General features: G+C 39.2%; 1 protein-coding gene across 1 annotated transcript in view; it reads right to left on the bottom strand.

Moving 5' to 3' along the window:
• Positions 1 to 561: 561 nt before the first annotated feature.
• Positions 562 to 22,527, bottom strand: part of ACVR1 (activin A receptor type 1) — a 140,584-nt gene continuing 118,618 nt past the window's right edge. The window contains exons 10-11 of the mRNA XM_037044671.1: positions 2,568 to 2,698; positions 562 to 1,778 (exon numbers count right to left, since the gene is read on the bottom strand). Coding sequence (XP_036900566.1) covers positions 1,644 to 1,778; positions 2,568 to 2,698 — 266 coding nt within the window. The 3' untranslated portion in view covers positions 562 to 1,643. The remainder of the gene's footprint in view (positions 1,779 to 2,567; positions 2,699 to 22,527) is intronic.

The raw sequence follows: 22,527 nt of genomic DNA, 5'->3' as shown, positions 1-22,527 counted from the left end.
GTTATGTGTATTTTACCACAAATTTAAAAAAGTTAAACACGACCTTAATACACAACCTCTAAATAAATGTATTATTAATTACCTCTGGAGAACATTCCAGAATCTTCACACCTCTTCTCTTTAGGGGCTGCTCTAACCCCTACCTTGTCAATCTCCTTGAACAGATTAAGCGGAAAAAAGCCAACACGGGACTCTGTTCAAACAGCCAGGTGAGATACGTACGGCTGCTTTCCACTCACACACGGCCATATGCTAAACAAAATGCTTTGACCTCTTCCTCCTACTTATACTCAAGATCATCTTGTGAGGAAAGCAGGACGGTCAGATCTGTTACCCTCACTCCAAAGTTGGGGAAATTGACCAAGAAAAAAACCTCACAACAAAAAATTAAAACAAAATCCAAATTATCTGATACAAGATTCAAGCTGGAAGACGTCCTCATAACACCCTCAAGTTCATTAGTACACTTGAAAAGCAAATTCAATTTATGATGTTTTTCTATTATTCCCATAAGAAAAGGCTCTACATTATGTAGATCTTTTTTAAACACTGAAAATTCACTTTTTGACTTGAAAACATTTTATTTAATTTATACAAATAACTACTAAATACAAAAAGTAGATTAAAACAAAATAGTTATTTTTTTTCTGGCAGAGTTTAAATGCACATAATGGATAATTCCGAAGAAAATGCATTTTCCCCACAGCGTTCAGGACTAAAATTCTACTGAAATCTTTGCTTCTAAATCAGTAATATATTCAGTGGTGTCACATGGGTAATGGCTAAATACGTTCTGCAGAGAAACTGAAAAAAGTTACAGTCTACACACATACAAATGTGAAGCACTTAAAATGTGAATTTAACTGATAATAAAAGAAAAATGTCCGTTTCAGAGTATAGTGTTAAAAACATTTCGGTAATAAAATCATAAGACCACATAAAAATAAGCTTTAACATATGCACAAAGCAGTTTTGTAAAAACTGCTAAGTGCACAAGTAATAAATAATTTGCAAAGTTGTGTATAAACAATTCCTAATGTTCAGCATCATTGTAAACATCAGCACGTGTAAAATGCAGCAAAGTCTGACATTACATTTTGTTTTGCCAAATTGAATTCCTATTATCCAAGACAGACCAGTGGAGTACGCAGCCAACGTTTTGGCAAGATGGGTCTTTAAAATTAAGAGTAACAGTGCAAGTAAGGAATGCAAAGAATTCCTAGTGCAATAAAGAAGAGAAGCACAGGCAATATTGCTGATTGAAAATTCACCACCTCCTTGAGTTTCCCGTGGGGAGTGTCTAGGAGACTTGTGAAAGATATGCAAAGCCACTGTCTTAATGCCCAGATCTCTCTTAGGATTTCTCTGTGTTCCTCCAGTTCCCTACCTTTGCAACCGTGTCTGTCCATTAGTCTCTGCAGTGTGAACAGTTGTGAAATGCCCAGTTCACAGTCATTGAGCGAGGTTAGGGTGGTTTTGGTGTCTCCCCAACACGTGGCTGGGTAAGATGTTGGCCTTGTCAAAGCAGTCATTTGGGGAGGGAGACAGATGTCCTCTGTTCCGATGAGCAGTCCGGCCAGCCTTAGGTCCGAGCTGGACAATGACAACAATGTCAAATCTTCCTTCTTGAGACCATGAAAATGTCAACAGTCAGTTTTCAATTTGTCTAAGGAATTATCAATTTTGGTCAAAGTCTTTTTGATACGCAGGGCTGTGAGTCTTGCAGACGGATTTTGATACCAGCATTCTTTCATCAGCTTGGCCAGAGAAGTTAATGTCTGAGGAGAGAAGAAACAAATACCACAGTGACAAAGTGGGGGTTTTGTTTTTTGCGGGGGGTGGTGAGGAGGCAGAGAAGCTGGGAAGATCTATCAGCCATTTTGCAGAACTCTGTAGGCCATATGAAGTTCAACGGTGTCACTGCCATTGTTTTAAAACAAATCATCAGGGCCCCAACCAGAGACAAAGAAGCCACTCTTGAGTTTCATCACATCTGTCCTTTGGTTCCCTAATACCACCGAATGACTGTATCGGGTCACTTACATAGGCCAGGCTACCCCTTGATGGTTTTATGGGTGGTAAAAATGGCCATGCTGACATAGAGTTAACACGGAAATGTACAGAAAGGGTCATTTCTCAATGTCTTAGATTTGCTCCTAAAGAGCAACATAAGGATGTTCAGCACTGAACAACTTATGTTTAGAATTTCACATATGCAGAGATGGGAAAAAGGTTAAAAACATCACACAGTGACTTAGTTTACACTTGGGACTGCAGTCCTAGGGCTGGTATAATAATGAGATTCTCAATTACTGGAGCTAATCAGTAGTAGAAATTCTTTGGAATATTTTCGTTCATTAGCAAGATCAATAAGTTATGGCTCCTTCAAGAAAGAAACAATTTTCTGAAGCTACTCAATGAAGTCTAAAGATCTTCTGCATAAAATAGGGAAAGAAAGTAATAGATCGTTGAGTTGAGGCAGACCACTTAAGAACCACACCAGCTGGAACCCGAGAGCAAGCAAACAGCTGAGGACAGCTGTGGTGCCAAGCAGGTGGCAATCTTACCGGGTCCGAGAACCATCTGTTGGGTATGTTTGGCCTCTGTTGATCCACACAGACCACCTTCCTCATATCTTCGAAACTTGGGTCATTGGGAACCACATCATAGAATGGTGGCTTGTAATCTTCCACAATACCTGCACACATGGATAAAAACTGTGTTGACTCAAAGAGTAGAGGTTCCTGCAGGGTTTTTACTGATGAATGTCACATTATAATGTGACAGAAAAAGTACTGGTCACCTTCCCCATCACCATGCTTATACTTTAAGGTGATTCTAAAAGCTACAGGTAGGTCTTAAAACAAGTAGAGGACAAGGCTCTGCAGAGAAATTGGAGGAAAATAATTATTAAAAGAAAATGTGACTAATTCTCATGTATCAGGCTGGCCAACATTTTCAGTTGTATTTCTCTGTAAGATAGCTTTAGTACCACACTTAGTTGTTTTTAATTTCATTCGAAACAATTTTGTTAGGTTGTATGGTGACAGCTGTCATATCAGCATGCATTAAAAACAAAACTTATCAAGGTAACAATGGACAGACAGAAGAAACCACTTCACCGCAAAGTGACTGGTAGGGAGTATGGGGATGTGAGAAAGCTGGCTGGACTCCTACGGGCAGGAGATGAGGCGCCGGAGGGATATTTCAGCAGTCAGGGGGGTTCTCTGAAATGTAGAGTCTAAACCCCAAGCTGGGGTCCCCAGACTACAGCAACAGAGCCAGAAAACAACCCAGATAACACCCAGCTGTGAAAAGCAGCAGTATTTTGTTTGCCAGGGAGAGATGGCCAGTGACGCAGAGAAGTTCTTAAAGGGCCAATGCACAAAGTTTCCTTTGTAGCCATTTACCCTAGGCTCTGGCAGAGGGAGGGCAGAGTGGACTAGAGACACTTGAGGAGAGTCTGGGGATGATGGCTCTGGGGAGAGAACTGAAGAAACAGCCACCAGGATCCCTGTCCTGAGTCATTCCCCATACTGCAGAGACCATCCTTCTCAGGTAGTATCAGCCCGAGGGGAAGCAGTAGCCTCACGGGCAGGAATTACTCTGCCCCACCCTGTGGTGGGTAAGCCTGGCTGCTAACTAAAGTTTGATTAGATTAACAAATACGCAAAGAAGCAGCCAAAATGGGAAGACAAAGAAACAGACCCCAAAAGAAAGAACAAGAGAATTCTCCAGGAGTAGATGAAATGGAGTCAAGCAATTTATCAGATAGAGTTTAGAGTAATGACCACAAGGATACGCAACAGCATGAAACAAAGACATAAAAACCATAATAAAGGACCACTAAGAAATAAAGAATGTAATATCGGAAATAAATAATACACTGAAAGGAATAAACAGTAGGTTAGATGAAGCAGAGGATCAAATCGGTGTTCTGGAAGACAAGGCAGAAAAAAACAATCAGGCAGAGCAGCAAAAGAAAAAAGAATTTAAAAAAATAAGGAGAGCTTATGAAACATTTTGGACAAATGAAGCATAACAACATCCATGTGATGGGAATACCAAAAAGAAAACAGCGAGCAAGGGATCAAGAGACTTTTTGAAGAAATAATGACTGAAAATTTCCCTAATCTGGTAAAGGAAGAAGTCACACATGTCCAGGAAGCTCAGAGAATCCCACACAAGTGGGACCCAAAGAGGTCTACACAAAGAGACATCATAATTAAAATGACAAGGCAAACAGCCAAGGAGAAAATCTGAAAAGCTTCAAGAGGAAAGCAGGTAGTAACCCCACAAGGGAGCATCAACGGAGCTGTCATCTGATTATTCAACAGAAACAATTCAGGTCAGGAGGGAGTGGTGTGAAATATTCAAGGTGACGAAAAGCAAGGACCTACAACCAAGGCTACTTCGGCCAGCAAGATTATCATTTGAAATCAAAGGAGAAATAAGGAGCTTCCCAGACAAGAAAAGCTAAAGGAATTTGATAACACAAACCCAATATTGCTACACATGTTAAAGGGCTTGCTTTAATAAGATGAAAAAAAGAGGAAAACAGTCTAATACTGAAATGGTTCTACCTAAGTATCTATTAATAATCATCTTAAATGTAAATGATCCAACCAAAAGACATAGGGTAGCTGAATTGATAAGAGAACAAGACCCATATATGTGCTGCCTCCAAAAGACCTGTCTCAGATTGAAAGATACAAACAGACTAAAAGGACAAAGCTGGAAGAAGATATTTATGCAACTGGAAAAGAAAAAAAAAGCTGGGGTAGTAGTACTTATATCAGACAAAATAGACTTTAAAACCAAGGCTCCAGTAAGAGACAAAGAAGGATATTATATAAGGATAAAGGGAACAATCCAATCCGTCAAGATGATATAACCCTAGTAAACATTTACTAGGAGCACCGACAAAGGAGAACCTAAATATGTTAAACAAATCTTGACAGACATAAAGAAGCAGATCAACAGAAATCCTGTCATAATTGGGTATTTTAACACCCCACTGACTTCAATGGATAGATCTTCCAGGCAGAAAATCAACATGGAGACAGCAGCCTTAAATGACAACACTAGATCAAATGGATTTAATAGATATCTTCAGAGCACTTCACCCAAAAGCAGCAGAATATACGTACTTTTCAAGTACAGTGGCACATTTTCTAGGATAGACTACATGCTAGGACACAAAACAAGTCTTAATCAATTTAAGAAGAAGACTGAAATCATCTCAAGCACCTTCTCTAAGCACAATGCTATGAAACTAGAAATCAAATGACAAGAAGAACAATGAGAACATGCAAAGACATGGAAGCTAAATAACAATGTCATTACATAGTGAATGGGTCAATAATGAGATCAAGGAAGAATTCAAAAGATACATTGACTCAAATGGACATGAGGACATAACAAGTCAAAATCTGTGGGACACTGGGAAAGCAACCCTAAGAGGGGAACTCATAGCATTACAGGCCTGTCTCAAAAAACAAGAGAAAGGTCAAATAAACTACCTCATTCTACACTTAAAGGAACTTGAAAGAGAACAACAAACAAAGCCCAAAGTGAGTAGAATGAAGGAAATAATAAAGATCAGAGCAGAAGTAAATGAAAAACAGAGTCTAAAACAAGCATAGAAAAGATCAATGAATCCAAGACCTGGTTCCTTGGAAAGGTAAACAAGATTGACAAATCTTTAACCAGAATCATCAAGAGAAAAAGAGAGAGGGCCCAAATAAATAAAATCAGAAATGAAAGAAGAGAAATAACAACTGACACCAAAGAAATACAAAGGATCATAAGAAAATATGATGAATAACTATATGCCAACAAATGGAACAACCTAGATGATGCATAAATTTCTAGAAACATACAGTCTTCCAAGACTGAACCAAGAAGAAACAGAGAATCTCAATAAATAGATTACACCAAGTGAAATTGATGCAGTAATCAAAAAACACCCAACAAACAAAGCTCTGGACTGGATGGCTTCACAGGGGAATTTTACCAAACATGCTGAGAACTAACAAACTCCTTCTCAAAGTATTTCATAAAATTCAAGAGACGGGAACACTTCCAAACTCATTTTACAAGGCCAACATTTTCCTAATTCCAACAACAGATAAAGATACTACAACAAAAAAAATTATAGTCCAATATCCATAATGAACATAGATGCAAAAATTCCCAACAAAATATTAGGAAACCAAATACAGCAATGCATCAGAAAGATCATATACCATGATCAAGTGGGGTTTATTCCAAGAATGCAAGGTTGGTACATCAGCAAATCAATAAATCTGATACACCACATAAACAAAAGGAAGGATAAAAGCCACATAATCGCATCAGTAGATGCAGAGATAGCTTTTAATAAAACCCACCATGCATTTATGATAAAAACCCTTAGCAAAGTAGGAACAGAGGGAATATACCCCAACACAATAAGGGCCATACATGACAAAATCACTGCCGGCATTATACCCACGTGCAAAAACTACATTCCCCTTAAGACTGGGAACAAGACAGGATGTCTGCTTTTACTTCACTTATTCCACATAGTACTGGATGTCCTAGCCACAGCAATCAGACAAGAAAAAGAAATAAAGGGCATCCAAACTGGAAAGGAAGATGTAAAACGGTCTCATTTGCAGATGACATCATACTGTACATAGAGAACCCCAAAGATTCCACCAAGGAATCTTTCAATAAATGAATTCAGCAAAGTAGCAGGATACAATATTAGTATTCAGAAATCAGTTGCATTTTTATTATCCAACAACAAACTAACAGAAAAGGAAATTAAGTAAACAGTCCCATTCACGATTGACTCAAAGAATAAAATACCTAGGAATAAATCTAATCAAGGATGTAAAAGACCTGTACATGGTAAGTTATAGACACTGAAAAAAGAAACTGAAGAAGATACAAATAAGTGGAAATATGTATCATGTTCATGGATAGGAAGAATTAACATCATTAAAATGCCCATACTACCCAAAGCAATCTAGAGATTTAATGCAATTCCTATCAAGATTCCAAAGACATATTTCACAGAACTAGAGCAAATATTCTAAAAATTTATATGTAACCAAAAAGGCCCCTCATAGTGACAGCAATCCTGAGAAAGAAGAACAAAGCTGGAGGACTCATACCACCTAATATCAAACTATACTCTAAGGTCATAGTAATCAAAAACAGCCTGGTACTTGCATAAAAACAGACACAGAGATCAATGGAACAGAATACAGAACCCACGAACAGACTCACACCCTTACAGTCAATTAATATTCAACGGAGGAAGCAAGTACATACAATGGGCTAAAGATACTTTATTCAATAAATGGTGTTGGGAAAATTGGACATATATGTGTAGAAAGATGAAATCTTCTTACACCACACACAAGAATAAATTCAAAATGGATCAAAGACTTAACTGTTAGACCCAAACCCATAAAAGTCTTAGAAGAAAACATAGGCAGCAAAATCTCAGACATTACTCATAGCAATTTTTTTATTGGATATCTCTCTCCAGGCGGGGTAAACAAAAGAAAAAAATGGGACTACATCAAATTAAAAAGTTTTGCACGTAAAGGAAATCATCAAGAAAATAAAAAGACAACCCACAGAATGGGAGAACATATTCACCAATACATCTGATAAGGGGTTAATATCCAACATATAAAGTATTTACAAAACATGCCTAAACCCCAAACAACTCAATTAAAAAATGAGCAAAGGGTGTGAATACACACTTCTTGAAAGAGAACACACAGATGGTCAATAGACACAAAAAGATGTTCAATGTCACTAATCCTTAGAGAAATGCAAATTAAAACCATGATGAGATATCACCTCACACCTGTCAGAACAGCTATCATCAATAAATCAATAAACAACAAGTGCTGGTGAGGATGTGGAGAAAGGGAAACCCTTTTGCCCTATTGGTCTGAATGCAGACTGGTATGGCTACTGTGAAAAGCAGTATGGAGATACCTCAAAATATTAAAGGTGGATCTGCCTTTTGACCCAGTGTCCCCACTTCTAGGAATATATCCAAAGGCACCCAAAACACTAATTTGAAAAAATACAAGCACCCCTATATTCATTGCAGTGTTATTTACAATTGCCAAGATATGGAAGCAGCCCAAGTGCCCATCAATAGATGAACTCACAGATAGAGAGCAAATGACACCTGGAGGTTGGGGGGAAGTTAGGGAGTGGAAGAACTGAGCAAAAAGGAAAAAAGGAATCTCGGATTGAACAACAGTGTGCTGATTGTTGAAGGGGGGAGGTATATAAGGAGGCTAAATGGTAATTTAAAAAAATTAATTAAAGATTAAAAAATCAAAATTGGTGAATTTTTGTGTAGTGATTTCAATATTGAAGATGGAAGGAAATTTGCAGCATATTTGCAACATGTGCAGCATATTATGCTTTATCATTTCAAAAAATGTAAAAACACAACTGAAACACACACAAAAAAGATTTGTGCAGTATATGGAGAAGGTGCTGTGACTCATCTAACATGTCAAAAGAGGTTTGTTTCAGAAAGAAGTTTCAGACTGGAGATTTGTAGCTGGACGATGCTCCATGGTCAGGTAGACCAGCTGAAGTTGACAGTGATCTAACCAAGACATTAACTAAGAACAATCAACATTATACTACATGGGAGATAGCCAACATACTCAAAATATCCAAATCATAAAGTTACTGGTGAAAATGAAAAATGTGCCTTTTATGGAAAAACCATATGGACATTTTGGGCAACCCAACATTTATAATTATTAATAAAATGCTCCAAGAGTGTACATAAACAGCTCTGTAATACCTAACAGGGCAAAGAAGACCCAAGACAAAAATTCCTTTGGTGATCAAAATAAAGACATAACATATTCAGACACGAATCTAGTAGTTTAAGATCAAAATAGAAATAAAAAGTTGTCCACAAACTAGAGTTACAGGCAAACAAATAATCCAAGAACACTGAAATATCCCTTTTTGTTATGATTAGGAAAAACATCCATGCTATAAAATAATTCCTCCTATTCAGAGAATGTAAAGAATTAACACAAATTATGAATTTCCTCATTCATTCATTCTATGTAGATTGAATGCCTGCTAACTGCCAGATACAGCTTGCTGATAGCTCGATTATTTACTCTCAGATTGAAGCACAAAATGTAGACAAGGATAGTCATTTGGGAAACAGAAATGATTAAAAAGGATAAACTCTCCTTTACTCTGAAGCAAATATGAAAGTAGTTCATTTTAGCTTCTGTTTTAATGCCTTAGAGACCTTGTTTCTCCAGCAAAATTACATCAACTTAATTTTCACAAGGAGGAGTAACTCCATAAATAGAAAATTTTAAAACATCATTTCAAGATGGTGGGAGAATCCAAGATAGTTGCATAGAGACCCGAAACTCACCACCTCCTATAAACACATTGAACATATACCTACATGTAGAGCAATTCCTCCTGAAGAACAGCTAAGGGCTGATTGAACAGTTTCTGTGCAACAAATGAGTAAGGAACCACCAAGAGAAAAGTGGGAGCCAGAGATACAGTCACCGGGGGAATTCTACCAGACAGGGTGACCTAAGAAGGAATTATCACTGAGGGGCCACATGGGCAGATTCACCTGCTCTGGGACACAGCAATAAAACTGATTTAAAAGGCGCCCGGACTATAGGACTATATGTAAAAAATATCAATTTACTAACTCCAAGGTGCATGCCAAATGGGTAGGGAACTGTGGGGATGCTCTGGGATCTGCAGAAACTCTCCAGAATCTGAGATATCTGTTACAGTTTTTACATTCCCCTCCCACCTAGAGAGCACAGGCATAAGCTGAGTCTGGTGCCTCAGCTGGCCTGTAAGGCCACCACAGGGTGCCCTGAGCCACCTCAGCCAACACCACTGCAGCCCCAGCCCGCCATCTTCCCAGGAAGCCCCAGTGTCACACACGCCCTCTTTGGCTCCAGCTGGCCTGTCAAAACCACCTGGCACATGCAATAGACACAGAAATCTGTCCTACACAAGCCTACTCCTTCAAGATTCAGAGAAACAGCTGTTTCTAACTCATAGAAACCAACACAAAGCCAAACCAAATGATCAGACAGTGGAATATGTTCCAAATGAAGAAAGAAGAAAAAATAGAAAAAAATCTCTCATGAAATGGAGATAAGTAATTGCCTCAATAAAAAAGACTGAAATCATATCAAGTATATTTTCCAGTCATAATGATAGTAAACTAGAAATCAATTACAAGAAGAAAGCTGGAAAAAAACACAAATATGTGTAGACCAAACAACTTCTTGAACAACCAATGGGTGGGTCAGCAAAGGAAGAAAATAATAAAAAACAAAACAAATAAACTAAATAGAAACTAACAAATAGAAAAGATAAAACTATTAGTTACACTTATCAAGGAAAAAGAGAGAGGGACCAAATATATAAAATCAGAAACCAAACTCAACTTATAAACGACAGCACAGAAATACAAAGGGATCATACAATAATACTATAAACAATTATATGGCAACAAGTTGTGGACAACCTAGAAGAAATGAATAAATTTATAAAAATGTACAACATTCCAAGACTGAATTTAAAAAAAAAAGGAAAACCTGAACAGACTAACTCTAAGTAATGAAAGTGAATCAGTAATAAAAAGACTCCCAGCAAAGAAAAGTAGAGGATCACAGGTAAATTCTACCATATGTTAAAAGAAAAGCTAATACCTACCCTTCTCTCAAACTATTCCAAAAATTTCAACAGAAAGAAATTTTCCAAACTCATTTTATGAAACCATCAAATACATGACCAGACCCCCCCCCCCAAAAAAAAAACACAGAAAAGACTTTTACAGGCCAATAGTCCCAATGAATGAATATATGCGTGTGTGTGTGTGTGTGTGTGTATTCAACAAAATATTAGTGAACTGGACTCAACAGAACATTAAAAGGAACTTACATCATGATCAGATGGATTTNAGAAACCAAACTGAACTTATAAACGACAGCACAGAAATACAAAGGGATCATACAATAATACTATAAACAATTATATGGCAACAAGTTGCGGACAACCTAGAAGAAATGAATAAATTTATAAAAATGTACAACATTCCAAGACTGAATTAAAATAAAAGGAAAACCTGAACAGACTAACTCTAAGTAATGAAAGTGAATCAGTAATAAAAAGACTCCCAACAAAGAAAAGTAGAGGATCGCAGGTAAATTCTACCATATGTTAAAAGAAAAGCTAATACCTACCCTTCTCTCAAACTATTCCAAAAATTTCAATAGAAAGAAATTTTCCAAACTCATTTTATGAAATCATCAAATATATGACCAGACCAAAAAAAAAAAAGAAACACAAAAAAGACTATTACAGGCCAATAGTCCCAATGAATGAATATATACGTGTGTGTGTGTGTGTGTATTCAACAAAATATTAGTGAACTGGACTCAACAGAACATTAAAAGGAACTTACATCATGATCAGATGGATTTATTGCAGGGCTGCAAGGATGGTTCAATATCCACAAATAAATCAACGTGATACACCACATTAAAAAGACCAAGAATAAAAATTAAAATCATCTCCACAGATGCAAAAAAAAGCATTTGACAAAATTCTACATCAATTTATGATAAAAAATGCTCAGCAAAGGGGGGATGATAAAGGGAATATGCCTCAACATAATAAAGCTAGTACGTGACAAAGCCACAGCTAACAACATACTCTAGAGTGGAAAACTGAAAGCGTCCCCTCTAAGATCAGGATCAAGACAAAGACGCCCACTCTCACCACTTTTCTTCAATATGGTACCGGAAGTCCTAGTCACAGGAATCACACAAGGAAGAGAAACAAAAGGAACCCAAATTGAAAAATAAGCAAAACTGTTACTATTTGCCGGTGACATAATACTACATATAGAAAACCCTAAAGACTGCACTAAGAAAGAATTAGAATAAATGAATTCGATAAAGTGGCAGTTTACAAACTAATATACAGAAATCTGTTGTTTCCAACTGCATCAAAAAGAATAAATATACCTACAAATAAATTTAACCACCCAGGTAAAAAACCTATACTTAGAAAGCTGTAAAACACTGAAGAAATTGAAGCTGACACAAATAAATGGGAGTATATACTGTATCTAATTGGAAGGATTAACACTGTTAAAATGTCCACACTACCCAAAGCAATGTACAGATTCAATGGAATCCATATTAAAATATCGATGACATTTTTTCACAGAACTAGAAAAAAATAGTCCTAAAAGCCCTGGCTGGTGTAGCTCAGTGGATTGAGCGCAGACCTGCGAACCAGGCGATCGCGGTTCGATTCCCAGTCAGGGCACATGCCTGGGTTGCAGGCCAGTTCCCTGCAGGCCAACTCCCAGCAGGGGATGCACGAAAGGCAACCATACATTGATGTTTCTCTCCCTCTCTCCTTCCCTTCCCCTCTAAAGATAAATAAATAAAATATTTTAAAAAAATAGTCCTAAAAGTTATATGAAACCAAAACAAGACCCTCAACAGACAAAGCAATATTGAGAAAAAAGAACAAGGTAGAAGCCACCACACTACCTGATATCAGAAAAATACTACAAGGCTATGTGGTACTGGCATAAAAAGACACATGCATAGATCAATGGAATAGAATAGAAAGCCCAGAAATAAAACCATGCCAATATGGTCAATTAATCTACAACAAAGAAGGCAAGAATACACAATGGGGTAAACACAGTTTCTTCAATAAGTGGTGTTGGGAAAACTGGACAAACACATGCAAAATAATAAAACTAGATCACTTTCTTATACCACACACAAGAATAAACTCTAAATGGTTTAAAGACTTAAATGTAAGACCCCAAACAATAAAAGTCCTACAAGAACACATAGTCAGTAAACTCTGTGACATCACTCTTAGCAACATTTTTCTGCATATATCTCCTTGGATAAGGGAAAAAAATAAACAAATTAAACTACATTAAACTAAGAAGTTTTCATACCACAAAAGAAACATTAACAAAGCAAAAAGGCACCTGCTGAAATGGAGAAGATATTTGCAAATGATATAGCCTGTAAGGATCACGCCTACAACTCAACATCAAAAAACTGAACAATCCAATTTAACAATGGGCAGAGGACATGAAGACATTTCTCCGAAGAAGACACACAGATGGCCAATACACACATAAGATGTTCAACATCACTAATCATCAAGAAAATGCAAATCAAAACTGCAACAAGATAGCACCTCACACTTGTCAGATTCACACAAGTGTTGGCTATCAAAAAGTCCACCACTAACAAGTGTTGGTAAGATAAGGGAACACTCAGCATTGTAAAATGCTGCATGCAGCCACTATGGAAAACAGTATAGAGGTCTCAAAAACATTGGAAAAGAACTACCATATGCCTGAGAAATTCTACTTCTAGGTATTAATTCAAAGAAATCCATAACACTATTTGAAAAGATATACACACTCCTATATTCATTTCAGTATTATTTACAAAGCCAAGATATGAAAGTTATCTAGGTATCTAGGATGCAGGAGATACATATGCACACACACACACAAATGAATTATTTTTCAGCAACAAAAGATAAAATCTTACCATTTGCAACAGCATGGATTGACCTACAGGGTATTATGCTAAGTAAAATAAGCCAGAGACAGAAGGGCAAATACAGTGTAATTTCACTTTTATTTGGAATCTAAAAAAAAAAATAAAACCCTGAAGACTCACAGATGCAGAGAACAATCTGATGGTTGTTAGAGAGGAGACAGATGGGTGGAGGGGTGAAAAGGGTAAAGGAGATTAAGAAGTACAAACTTCCCATTATAAAATAAGTTACAGGGATGAAGTAGTGTGCAGCACAGGGATACAGTCAGTAATATCATCGCAACTTTGCACGGTGACAAACAGTTACTAGGCATATCGTGGCGGACACACAGTAAGGTACATACATGTTGTATCACTATGTTGTACACCCAATACTAGTACAATGTGGTATGTCAACTATTTTTTAATTTAAAAAACTTCATCGTTTGGAATTAAAAAATTTATTATTCTTTTTATACGGATGAAACCAAGAAAATCTACTACTTTCCTTCCATCATCAAAAAGGTTTCAACACTGCATACTACTTGGTTCACCGCCCTTCTTTCTTCCTCCATGTAACTTTTCTCCTGTTCCTAAATACCTAACAGGCTGTTGGGGGGAGACAGGAATAGGCTGTGAGGAAAGTTGTAATTAAAGTTTGCTAGCTCCTAACAAACCGCCTGAACAGCTTCAATTCGGTTCTCATTTATCAAAGAAATTAAATTACGTAAGAGTGAGAACCCATTCTTCTATGCCCCATGTAAATAAAAACTGTTTACACAAAAGGTTAGCCATGATAAGGGGCATCTGTTAAAAAAATTAGTAGGTTCTTTCCTTAAACTTCACAGATCCAACTAAGTTTATTTTTTAAATGGAATGCATTCTATTATGTAAATTTCTAGTTCATACTATTATCTAATTAATCCTTCCACAATGCATAACCACATTTATGATGTATTTTTGGTCACTGGATTAAAAACCTTTCCTGGCAATTATAAACTGCCCATATGAGGCATAAACCAACTGCTCACAGGAGATGCCTGGGACGGCTCACCTCTGACACCTTATGTGCTTTTCTTGTAAGGGACCCAGGAAGCATTCAAACAAAAACATTCTCATTCTTCTGGGTACTAATAGGCACCACATAAAATACAACTGGACATAGGCCCACAAGATAATGTACACCTTTTCAGGGGCCACGTTCATTCACAGGAAACATAAGAGAGATAGCCTTTCCCATCTTCCAATTTTTCTGAAAGAGAATATATTTCATAACCTGGATTAATTATTTTTTTTTTTTAAATTCTAGCATCATAGCTAGTATTTGGGGTCATTTGCCTGGCTGGCTTGGGAAGAAGAACTGTGCAAAAGTGAACAGTAACGCTTGTTAGATTTTTCTATACATGCAAAAGAAAAAAGCATGACTAGATTTTTAAAATACAAAATCTACTGATGTCCAACAATGAATTTTACTACACAAAGCTGAAGTTTTCCTTTATGTTTATATTTACCATATTTTAACCTTATTAAAATGCCCCATGTTTTAACAAAAGGAGTCAAGTGTAAAAAGAAAGACCATTTAACGGATTACACCTGGGCCTCAGTCACGCCTCTTCAACCGTCAGTCAGTCGTTGACTGCCTCCCTCTGACACTGGTCACGCTCCTCCAGCATAAAGGACACCTGGGATCACACTCTAGCAGCCCCTGAAACTCCCTCTGGTGAAGGAAAGCGATTATTCCAATCAACATAAAGTACATTCTGTGCCTACTACATGCGAGACACCATATTAAATACTGCGGATGATAAAAGTACAAGGCACGTTCTCAGTTTCCAAGGAGCTCAACATCCAGTGGACAATGAGAACAAGCCCTGTCACACCCCCTTTTTTAAAGATAATTGAAATCTTACTTTTAAAGTCTCAAAAATTTTTACTTCACTACTTAATCTATGTTTTGAAAGGCAGAGCTAAATTAGAACTCTTCACTCTATTTTCACTTGTTCGTTCCTAAATTTATTCAATAACCATTTTGATCCCTGAACTGTGTGCACCAGAGGTTGTGTCTGGCACTAGAGATACAAAAATGAAAAAGTTGTGATGTGGGTGATGAGGAGCAGGAAAATAGAAAAGGAGGATGAGAAAAAATAAATGGACTGCACACTAGCATTAGAGGTAGGGACGGGCTGAAGGGGTGGGGCATGGTACTCAGCAGGTCTCAGAGAGGAAAACACCTGTGTGCTTATTAAGCACCAGATACCAACTGGGTGTCACCATAGTTAAAGTCATCTTTCCAGAAGCTAAGGATTGGACCGACAAAGATAATGAGTTTCAGGGCAGGGAAGAGGGTGTGGAAGAGAAACCACAAAGGAGAGGGGACATCTTGGGGGAGGGGGTCTTGGGGAGGAGCAGGGAAGAGGGAGTAGAAGAGGAGCAAAGACAAGAAGTTACAAATGATTCTCATCCTCATAGTTGGAAAGATGGAGGGAAGTACGTCTCCATGGCTGAAATCAGGTGCACCTGGGTAGTGGAGGTCAAGGTCAGACTGTGAAATGACTTGTGCTCTTAAAGCAGGATGTTCCTATTAACTGTTCCTTGTTTCTGCCAGAAAGTGACAACTACTGGGTGTAGCCAGGCTGTACTGAACAACCACTGGGTGTACCAGAACGCAGTGAACTCTACACTCTGAAAGACAGCACCCAATGAACAGCTGCCAGACTGCGAGCCAGCACAGAGGACAGTGTGAATCCTGGAAAAGTAACTATAAATACAAAGCACTTTGAGTGCCAAACGAGTGGTACAAAGGACACAGGAACGTGGGAAGAGCTCTTCAGTGGTGGTCAAGGCAGGAGGAAGCGAGCCAGGCCCTGCTCCTCCGTGCAGAGCAGCCGTGTGACTCAAGGGGCCATGAGAAAGACAGCAGAGAAGTGACTCATCGCCTACTCCCCCACAACTTTTGACACGCATATCTGATTTATACAATCATTTTTTTCCTGGGCATATGTCTAATAGCAAGTTTTCTCTTCTCTGTGTCAAATCTATTTCTACCAAACAAGAGCCCTACCATTAATTTGGGGCACAGCTCTGAGTAACCCCCTAGCTGCTATGACTGAGACAACACCTTCGACGTGCACATCAGGGAGCTGATACACAGATAAACAAGAGCCGAGGGTGTCCAACCTTTTGGTGTCTCTGGGCCACACATTAAATACATTGTGACACGTAATCACAGAAAAATCTCATAATGTTTTAAGGAAATTTACGATTTTGTGTCGGGCAGCATTCAGAGCCATCCTGCAATGCATACAGCCCACAGGCTGCAGGTTGGACGCCCCTAGATAGAGCTTCAAAGAACACAGCATGCCAGAGAGGTCTCTCCAAACTGCAAGTCTCCAGAAACAAGGCTTTCCTCCAATTCCTCCCCAGGCGTTACTCAGACCTGGCCTCACGTTCTACCCCCGACAGCTGCATCTGGGACCTACGGGTCTCCCTGCGTCAAGTCCTGCCCTCCCCCACCTGCCTCTGCCTCCAGCAACATGTCTTTAGGAGAAACCGTGTGAAAAGCTCATCACGTCCCTCCTCTAATGTGTGCCTTTGGCGTTGCCCGTGGGACAGCTGGTGCTCAAAGTCCAGGAACAGCCATTCCACACCAATGTCTTGCCTCCCACACTGGGGCTTCAGCCACTGGGGTTACTCACAGTCCCATCAGTCCGACACCTTTACAACTCCGATGGTCATCGCCGTCTGACTTTATTTCTCCTTTCCACCCACACGGGCTCCCAAGCTTGTCCAACTGGGTAGCTCCCATCCCTGTCACTTATGACTCAGTCACGCCTTCCCCCTTCTGAGAACACTCTCTCACCTTGTTGCCACAACTCCAGGCCGGGGGACAGGGTCCACTGTGCTCCCTGAACTCAGTCACCTCCTTGTACACTGCAGCCAGAGTGGCTTATATTATTAGGTTATAGTACTGTATTCAACTAAAATATGAACACCTTTAAATTGAGTATTTCTTGTTTTTTTACTTAACTGCTTCCCACAGCAGGACACTAGACCTAGTCAAGTACAGATACTAAATACATATCAGTTAAGTGAATACTGATTACACGTTCAGAATCCTCTATCCAAACCCCTGAGGTAGATGTGTTTTTAGAACCTGGGGCTTTTCACACCTTACAAAGGTAATTAAGAGGCACACACTACCTTTTACGTGACGCCCTAGCAGAGTCAGAGGGACAGACACTCCACAACCAAACACATTTCTGCAGTGCAATACTAAACAGTAACACTAAAGCAAATAAAGGCACTGGACAGACTTCTGTCAGCTCAGGCCGAGTGAGTCTAGCTGCTAAACGAACTCAGTTCATGTGTCCTGCCAATAAGTTATAAAAAACGTTTTTGGGTTTCAAAGCTCTGAGAATTTCCAAATTGCCAAACACAAGCTTATTGACAAGTATTTCCTAGTCCCCACCCCAATAAGAGATACAGTTTAGCCAAGCAAAGATTTTTCTGTAAGATACAAATACTTTTTGACACATTTTAACACTGGATTCCATCATAAAATAAAGCTAGTAACAGTGAAATAGGAGTGTATCCACAAAGCCCTCTGTGGGCACTCCGAGGGAAACACAGTAACGGAGTGAAGGATTAGCACAAGGAGAGCTGGGAAAAGGGCAGCTGAGCTCTGCTAGCACGAGTGGCCTCCATCCTCCCGTTGTTCCCGACGGAACAGTCACAGAGCACTTACGGTGTGCCAGACACGCATTGGGACGCTTTACCTATGTTATCTCATCTAATCATCAGAACTCTTTGAAGTAGATACTATTATCTACTGATATTTTGTGGATGATGAAACTTAGGAATGTTATCAATCAGAGGGTGTGATCTCAGAGCCTGTGAATGGTGACATTTCCCTGTCTCTGGGGCCCAGGGGAAGCTCTACCCAAACCTCCTTCTCACAGGTGGCCACTCGAGGTGCTTCTGCCCTAAGGGGAGACAAAGAAAGGAAAGATGGAAACATTGCACTCTGCGAGGCAACCAAACACGATGAAGGAATGTGTCTGTCCTATTTTTTAAATGTGTTTGCCTGTACCATCTGGGTACACTGCCTTTTCAAGAATTCTGCTGCATATTCTGATGGAAACCCTAGTACTGAATTTTCTTCAGGCACTTTCAAGAATAACTGGGTTATTGATAATAGTGAAGTGTAGCTATCACAGAAATGAGAAGTTTTATGAGATTTGAATCACAGTGAAACTTTGTGTTAAAAAATACAGTAGAACGTGAGCCCCATAAAAGGAAAAGGCTCAGGCTACTTGGATTATGCTATCGGCAAAGATGCATTAAGGATGGACAATAAAAACTATTCTGTTTAGTTTTAAAATCCAGAAGCAGGTGACCACAATATCAGAGCACCAGAACTATGGAGTTTCAATATACAGAGATCCAAACAAGGTCTAACACCTCTGACGGAAGCTCCAAAGAAAAGTACTCCTGAACTCAAGATGCTTGAAGGGACTGGGAGATGTTTCTGATCAGACCACAACTAAATGGCACGAGCCCACAGTTACAATGTCCCTACTTCTATATGGACTCCCCACATAAAGTTATTTCTCACACTGGACTGAACTCAGGTACCCAGGAACAGGCTGTCTGCAGAACTATAAAACGAGGAAAAGAGAAGTAGCAAAGATCTAGAAAGAATCGCTAACACCTTTCTCTGAAGGGAGAAATGGACCCCTTAGAAATCTGAAAGAGAATGCAGTTTCACCTAAAGTACCAGGACACAAGTCACGGACATTCTGCTTGGACAGGCTCTGTGCATGTCCTGGGGCAGTCTTTACTGCCCTGGGGCCTGGCCTGGGTGACATTGATGTAACATACTCTACAGGGTCTGGCACAAATTATACCGGGTTTTTATTAAAAAATCTTTTTTCACAAAATCATAAGCATGTAACTCTGTAAGACAACAATACCACACTCAAGCACACCCCATGACATTTTAGGTGAAATGTTCAAATTATTACACCCACATTATTACCCTACCAACCACACTCACGCAGGCCTTACTTCTGCCAGAGCTGGTATTTCAACAAGAGATCTCCGCGTACAGCGCCTGACCCAGCACCATCAGCCTCATCCGGGGCCCTGTCCAAAACTGACATTCTCGGTCCAGCCCTAGACCTACGGAATCAGAAGCTCAGGGGGCGGGGGGTGGGGGTAGCCAGCACTCCGTGTGGTTCTCATGCACACTCCAGATTAAGAACCACTGCCCCAAGCAAACCCTGCCTTAAATTCATATACAAAACCCACACAGTAAAGGCGAGAAAACCACTCCCTTCCCATCAATCCAGGTTTAGTGTCAAACTAAACATGGAGAGTTAAATCCAAACAACACTACTGAGAAATTATCACATGTGAATTGGACTTAACTCTTATTTCCAGCCTAGAAACAGCATATAAAGTTTATTATGAGTAGCAAGTAGATATAAAATTCCAATAAAAATACAAAATAAAACATAGGTCTATATTCATGGGCCGCTTGAAGATCATACTGTTCCAGAAGCACTATCTGGTCATCAATTTTTATAATGGACTCAAGGAATGTAAAAGACACACAGTTATTATCATGACCTTCTGAAGATATTCGTATGTTTAAATGTATTTTACATGCAATAATTTCAAAAATACATATTCTTTTAATAATGGTTCCTAAAGCTGGCAAAAAAAAAAAAAGAGCAAAATACTACATTGTACTCTGGGACAAGTGGGATATTGGGAATTAGTACAACTCTTTTTTAAAAATATTTTATTTCTTTATCTTTAGATGGGAAGGGAAGGAGAAAAGGAGAGAAATATCAATGTATGGTTGCCTCTCCTGTGTCCCCCACTGGGAACTAGCCTGTAACCTAGGTATGTGCCCTGACTGGGACTCAAACCATGATCCTCTGGTTCGCAGGCCCACGCTCAATCCACTGAGCTACACCAGCCAGGGGGTAGTACAACTCTTATGGACAGCAATTTGGCAGTATGTGTCAGGCCGAAAACACACTGATATGCTCTAACCTATTAAAGCTACTTTTTTTTTCAGTGAAGAATTAATTCCGCAAATGAAAAAGTTATATGAACAAAGATGTTTACTACAGAATCCACAAATAGACGAAACAGGATGTCTAACAATATGGAAATGGTTAATAAAATATCATTTAAAAGAGAAACAGACTACTTAACAACATTACAAAAGCACACAAATGGAAAGGATGATTCAGAATTGTACCTGTACTGCCATAACTCAGTCAAAAATATGTGCATAAGGATGTGAAAAGAAACGTGAATGTTAGAATATAGGGGCAAAGTTTTCCTTTTCCCTACTCTACTCGTTTCTATTTCAGGGTAGTAATACCTAAGATGTTAATGTTAATAAAGTTAAGTTTGCAAGCAGCATGTAACACAAGTTTAGGGTTAAATATTTTCTCTGCGTGTGTGTGCACACGTGTGCATATGAGCACAGGAACACTTACGGAGAAAAGGGACTTGAGAAAACAGAAAGAAAATATCAAAGTCATGGCCAAGGGAGAGTAGCTGATTTCAAATGCGACACAGAACACCCTTAGCGCCCCTTAAAAATCAAATCCCACCACAGAGCAGAAGCTTAATCCACAAAACTTAAGGAACCAGAAAACAATTTAATTGATGACATTGAGAGATCAATAAACCAAAAAAAAACAACCAAAGTATTCTTTTCTACCCTTCACCATTTTTTTAGAATCATGTTAAACACAGGACAGATCAAACTACCATGTGCTGAGCTACACTTCAAACTGATGACTCTAATTTCACACCGAACATTAATCGCAGCCAATCTTTCAGAGCCATTTGGGTTTATGCCTCTGACACAGGACCCTAGTTTGCAACGTGGGTTCTTGCACAGCCCGAATCCCAAGTTTCTGCCAAGCCCGGCCTTCACCACTCCAGCACGCCCGCAGCTGGATTGCTACCACCCTGGCCCTGCAATACTGGCTTTCTCTTAGTTTGGGGCAAGTTCCCCCATCACATGGTTTACTATGACACTGATCCTCCTCTAAGATGTCTGTCAAGATTACCTAATCAGAATGAGGTTTGCAGTTCCAAGGAGCTCAGGAATTATTGGGGCGAGGCGGGGGGGGGAGGGGAGAATAAAGTCAATGTGCAATTTCAGGCAAAGTTCAGACCCTTATAAATCAGCAAAACAGTCTCACTGTTGCAAACAATTCTCAAGGCGCTTGAATGGCACCAAATGCAGGGCAGTAGTTCCCAATGATTGAGAAATAATTACCAAGAAAAATGTTCAAGACTCCATCAAAAAAAAGTTCTTTAAAAGAGCTGTCAGGTTACAATGCACATATGTTTACGTTTAATCTGAAACGCGAGCTTTGAGATCCTTAGAGAGTTTGTTAAAAGCAAATACTCTGCTGCCAGGAAAAAAAAAAAAAGCTACTGTGAAGACACGCCAATCTTCATACTGCACACTGAAACTGCTGAAGTGACCCTGATCGCTTCCCTCTCAAAACCTCCTGTTCTCCGCCTGAGTGTTCGCGAACATTACAACTGCCCCAGGACTCTCAATCCTTGCAAGGTCAGCGGAAGGGGATGGAGCGCAGAGGTGTCACAGACACCACGCATTATTTCTCTCATACTCCGAATCGAGGTGCCATGGGTCACAGGAGGATGAAGTAACTTTTGGAAAGAAATATTATCGTTGTATGGCACCGTCTTCTGTTTTCCTGGAACAATTTCAGACACATCCTCTGTGAAATTAGATTTCCAATCATGAAGGTTATTTCCAGTGGTGAAGAGGTTTACTTAGTCAATGTAAAAGATTTCTGCTATAATACCCACTTTGTGGGTACACGGAGCA

The sequence above is a fragment of the Sturnira hondurensis genome, unplaced genomic scaffold (genome assembly GCF_014824575.4).
Source record: "Sturnira hondurensis isolate 20B ecotype Veracruz unplaced genomic scaffold, ASM1482457v3 Scaffold0004136, whole genome shotgun sequence".
Taxonomy (NCBI): domain Eukaryota; kingdom Metazoa; phylum Chordata; class Mammalia; order Chiroptera; family Phyllostomidae; genus Sturnira; species Sturnira hondurensis.
Note: the sequence above shows the minus strand (reverse complement) of the source record. Positions and strands in the feature narration are given on the sequence as shown.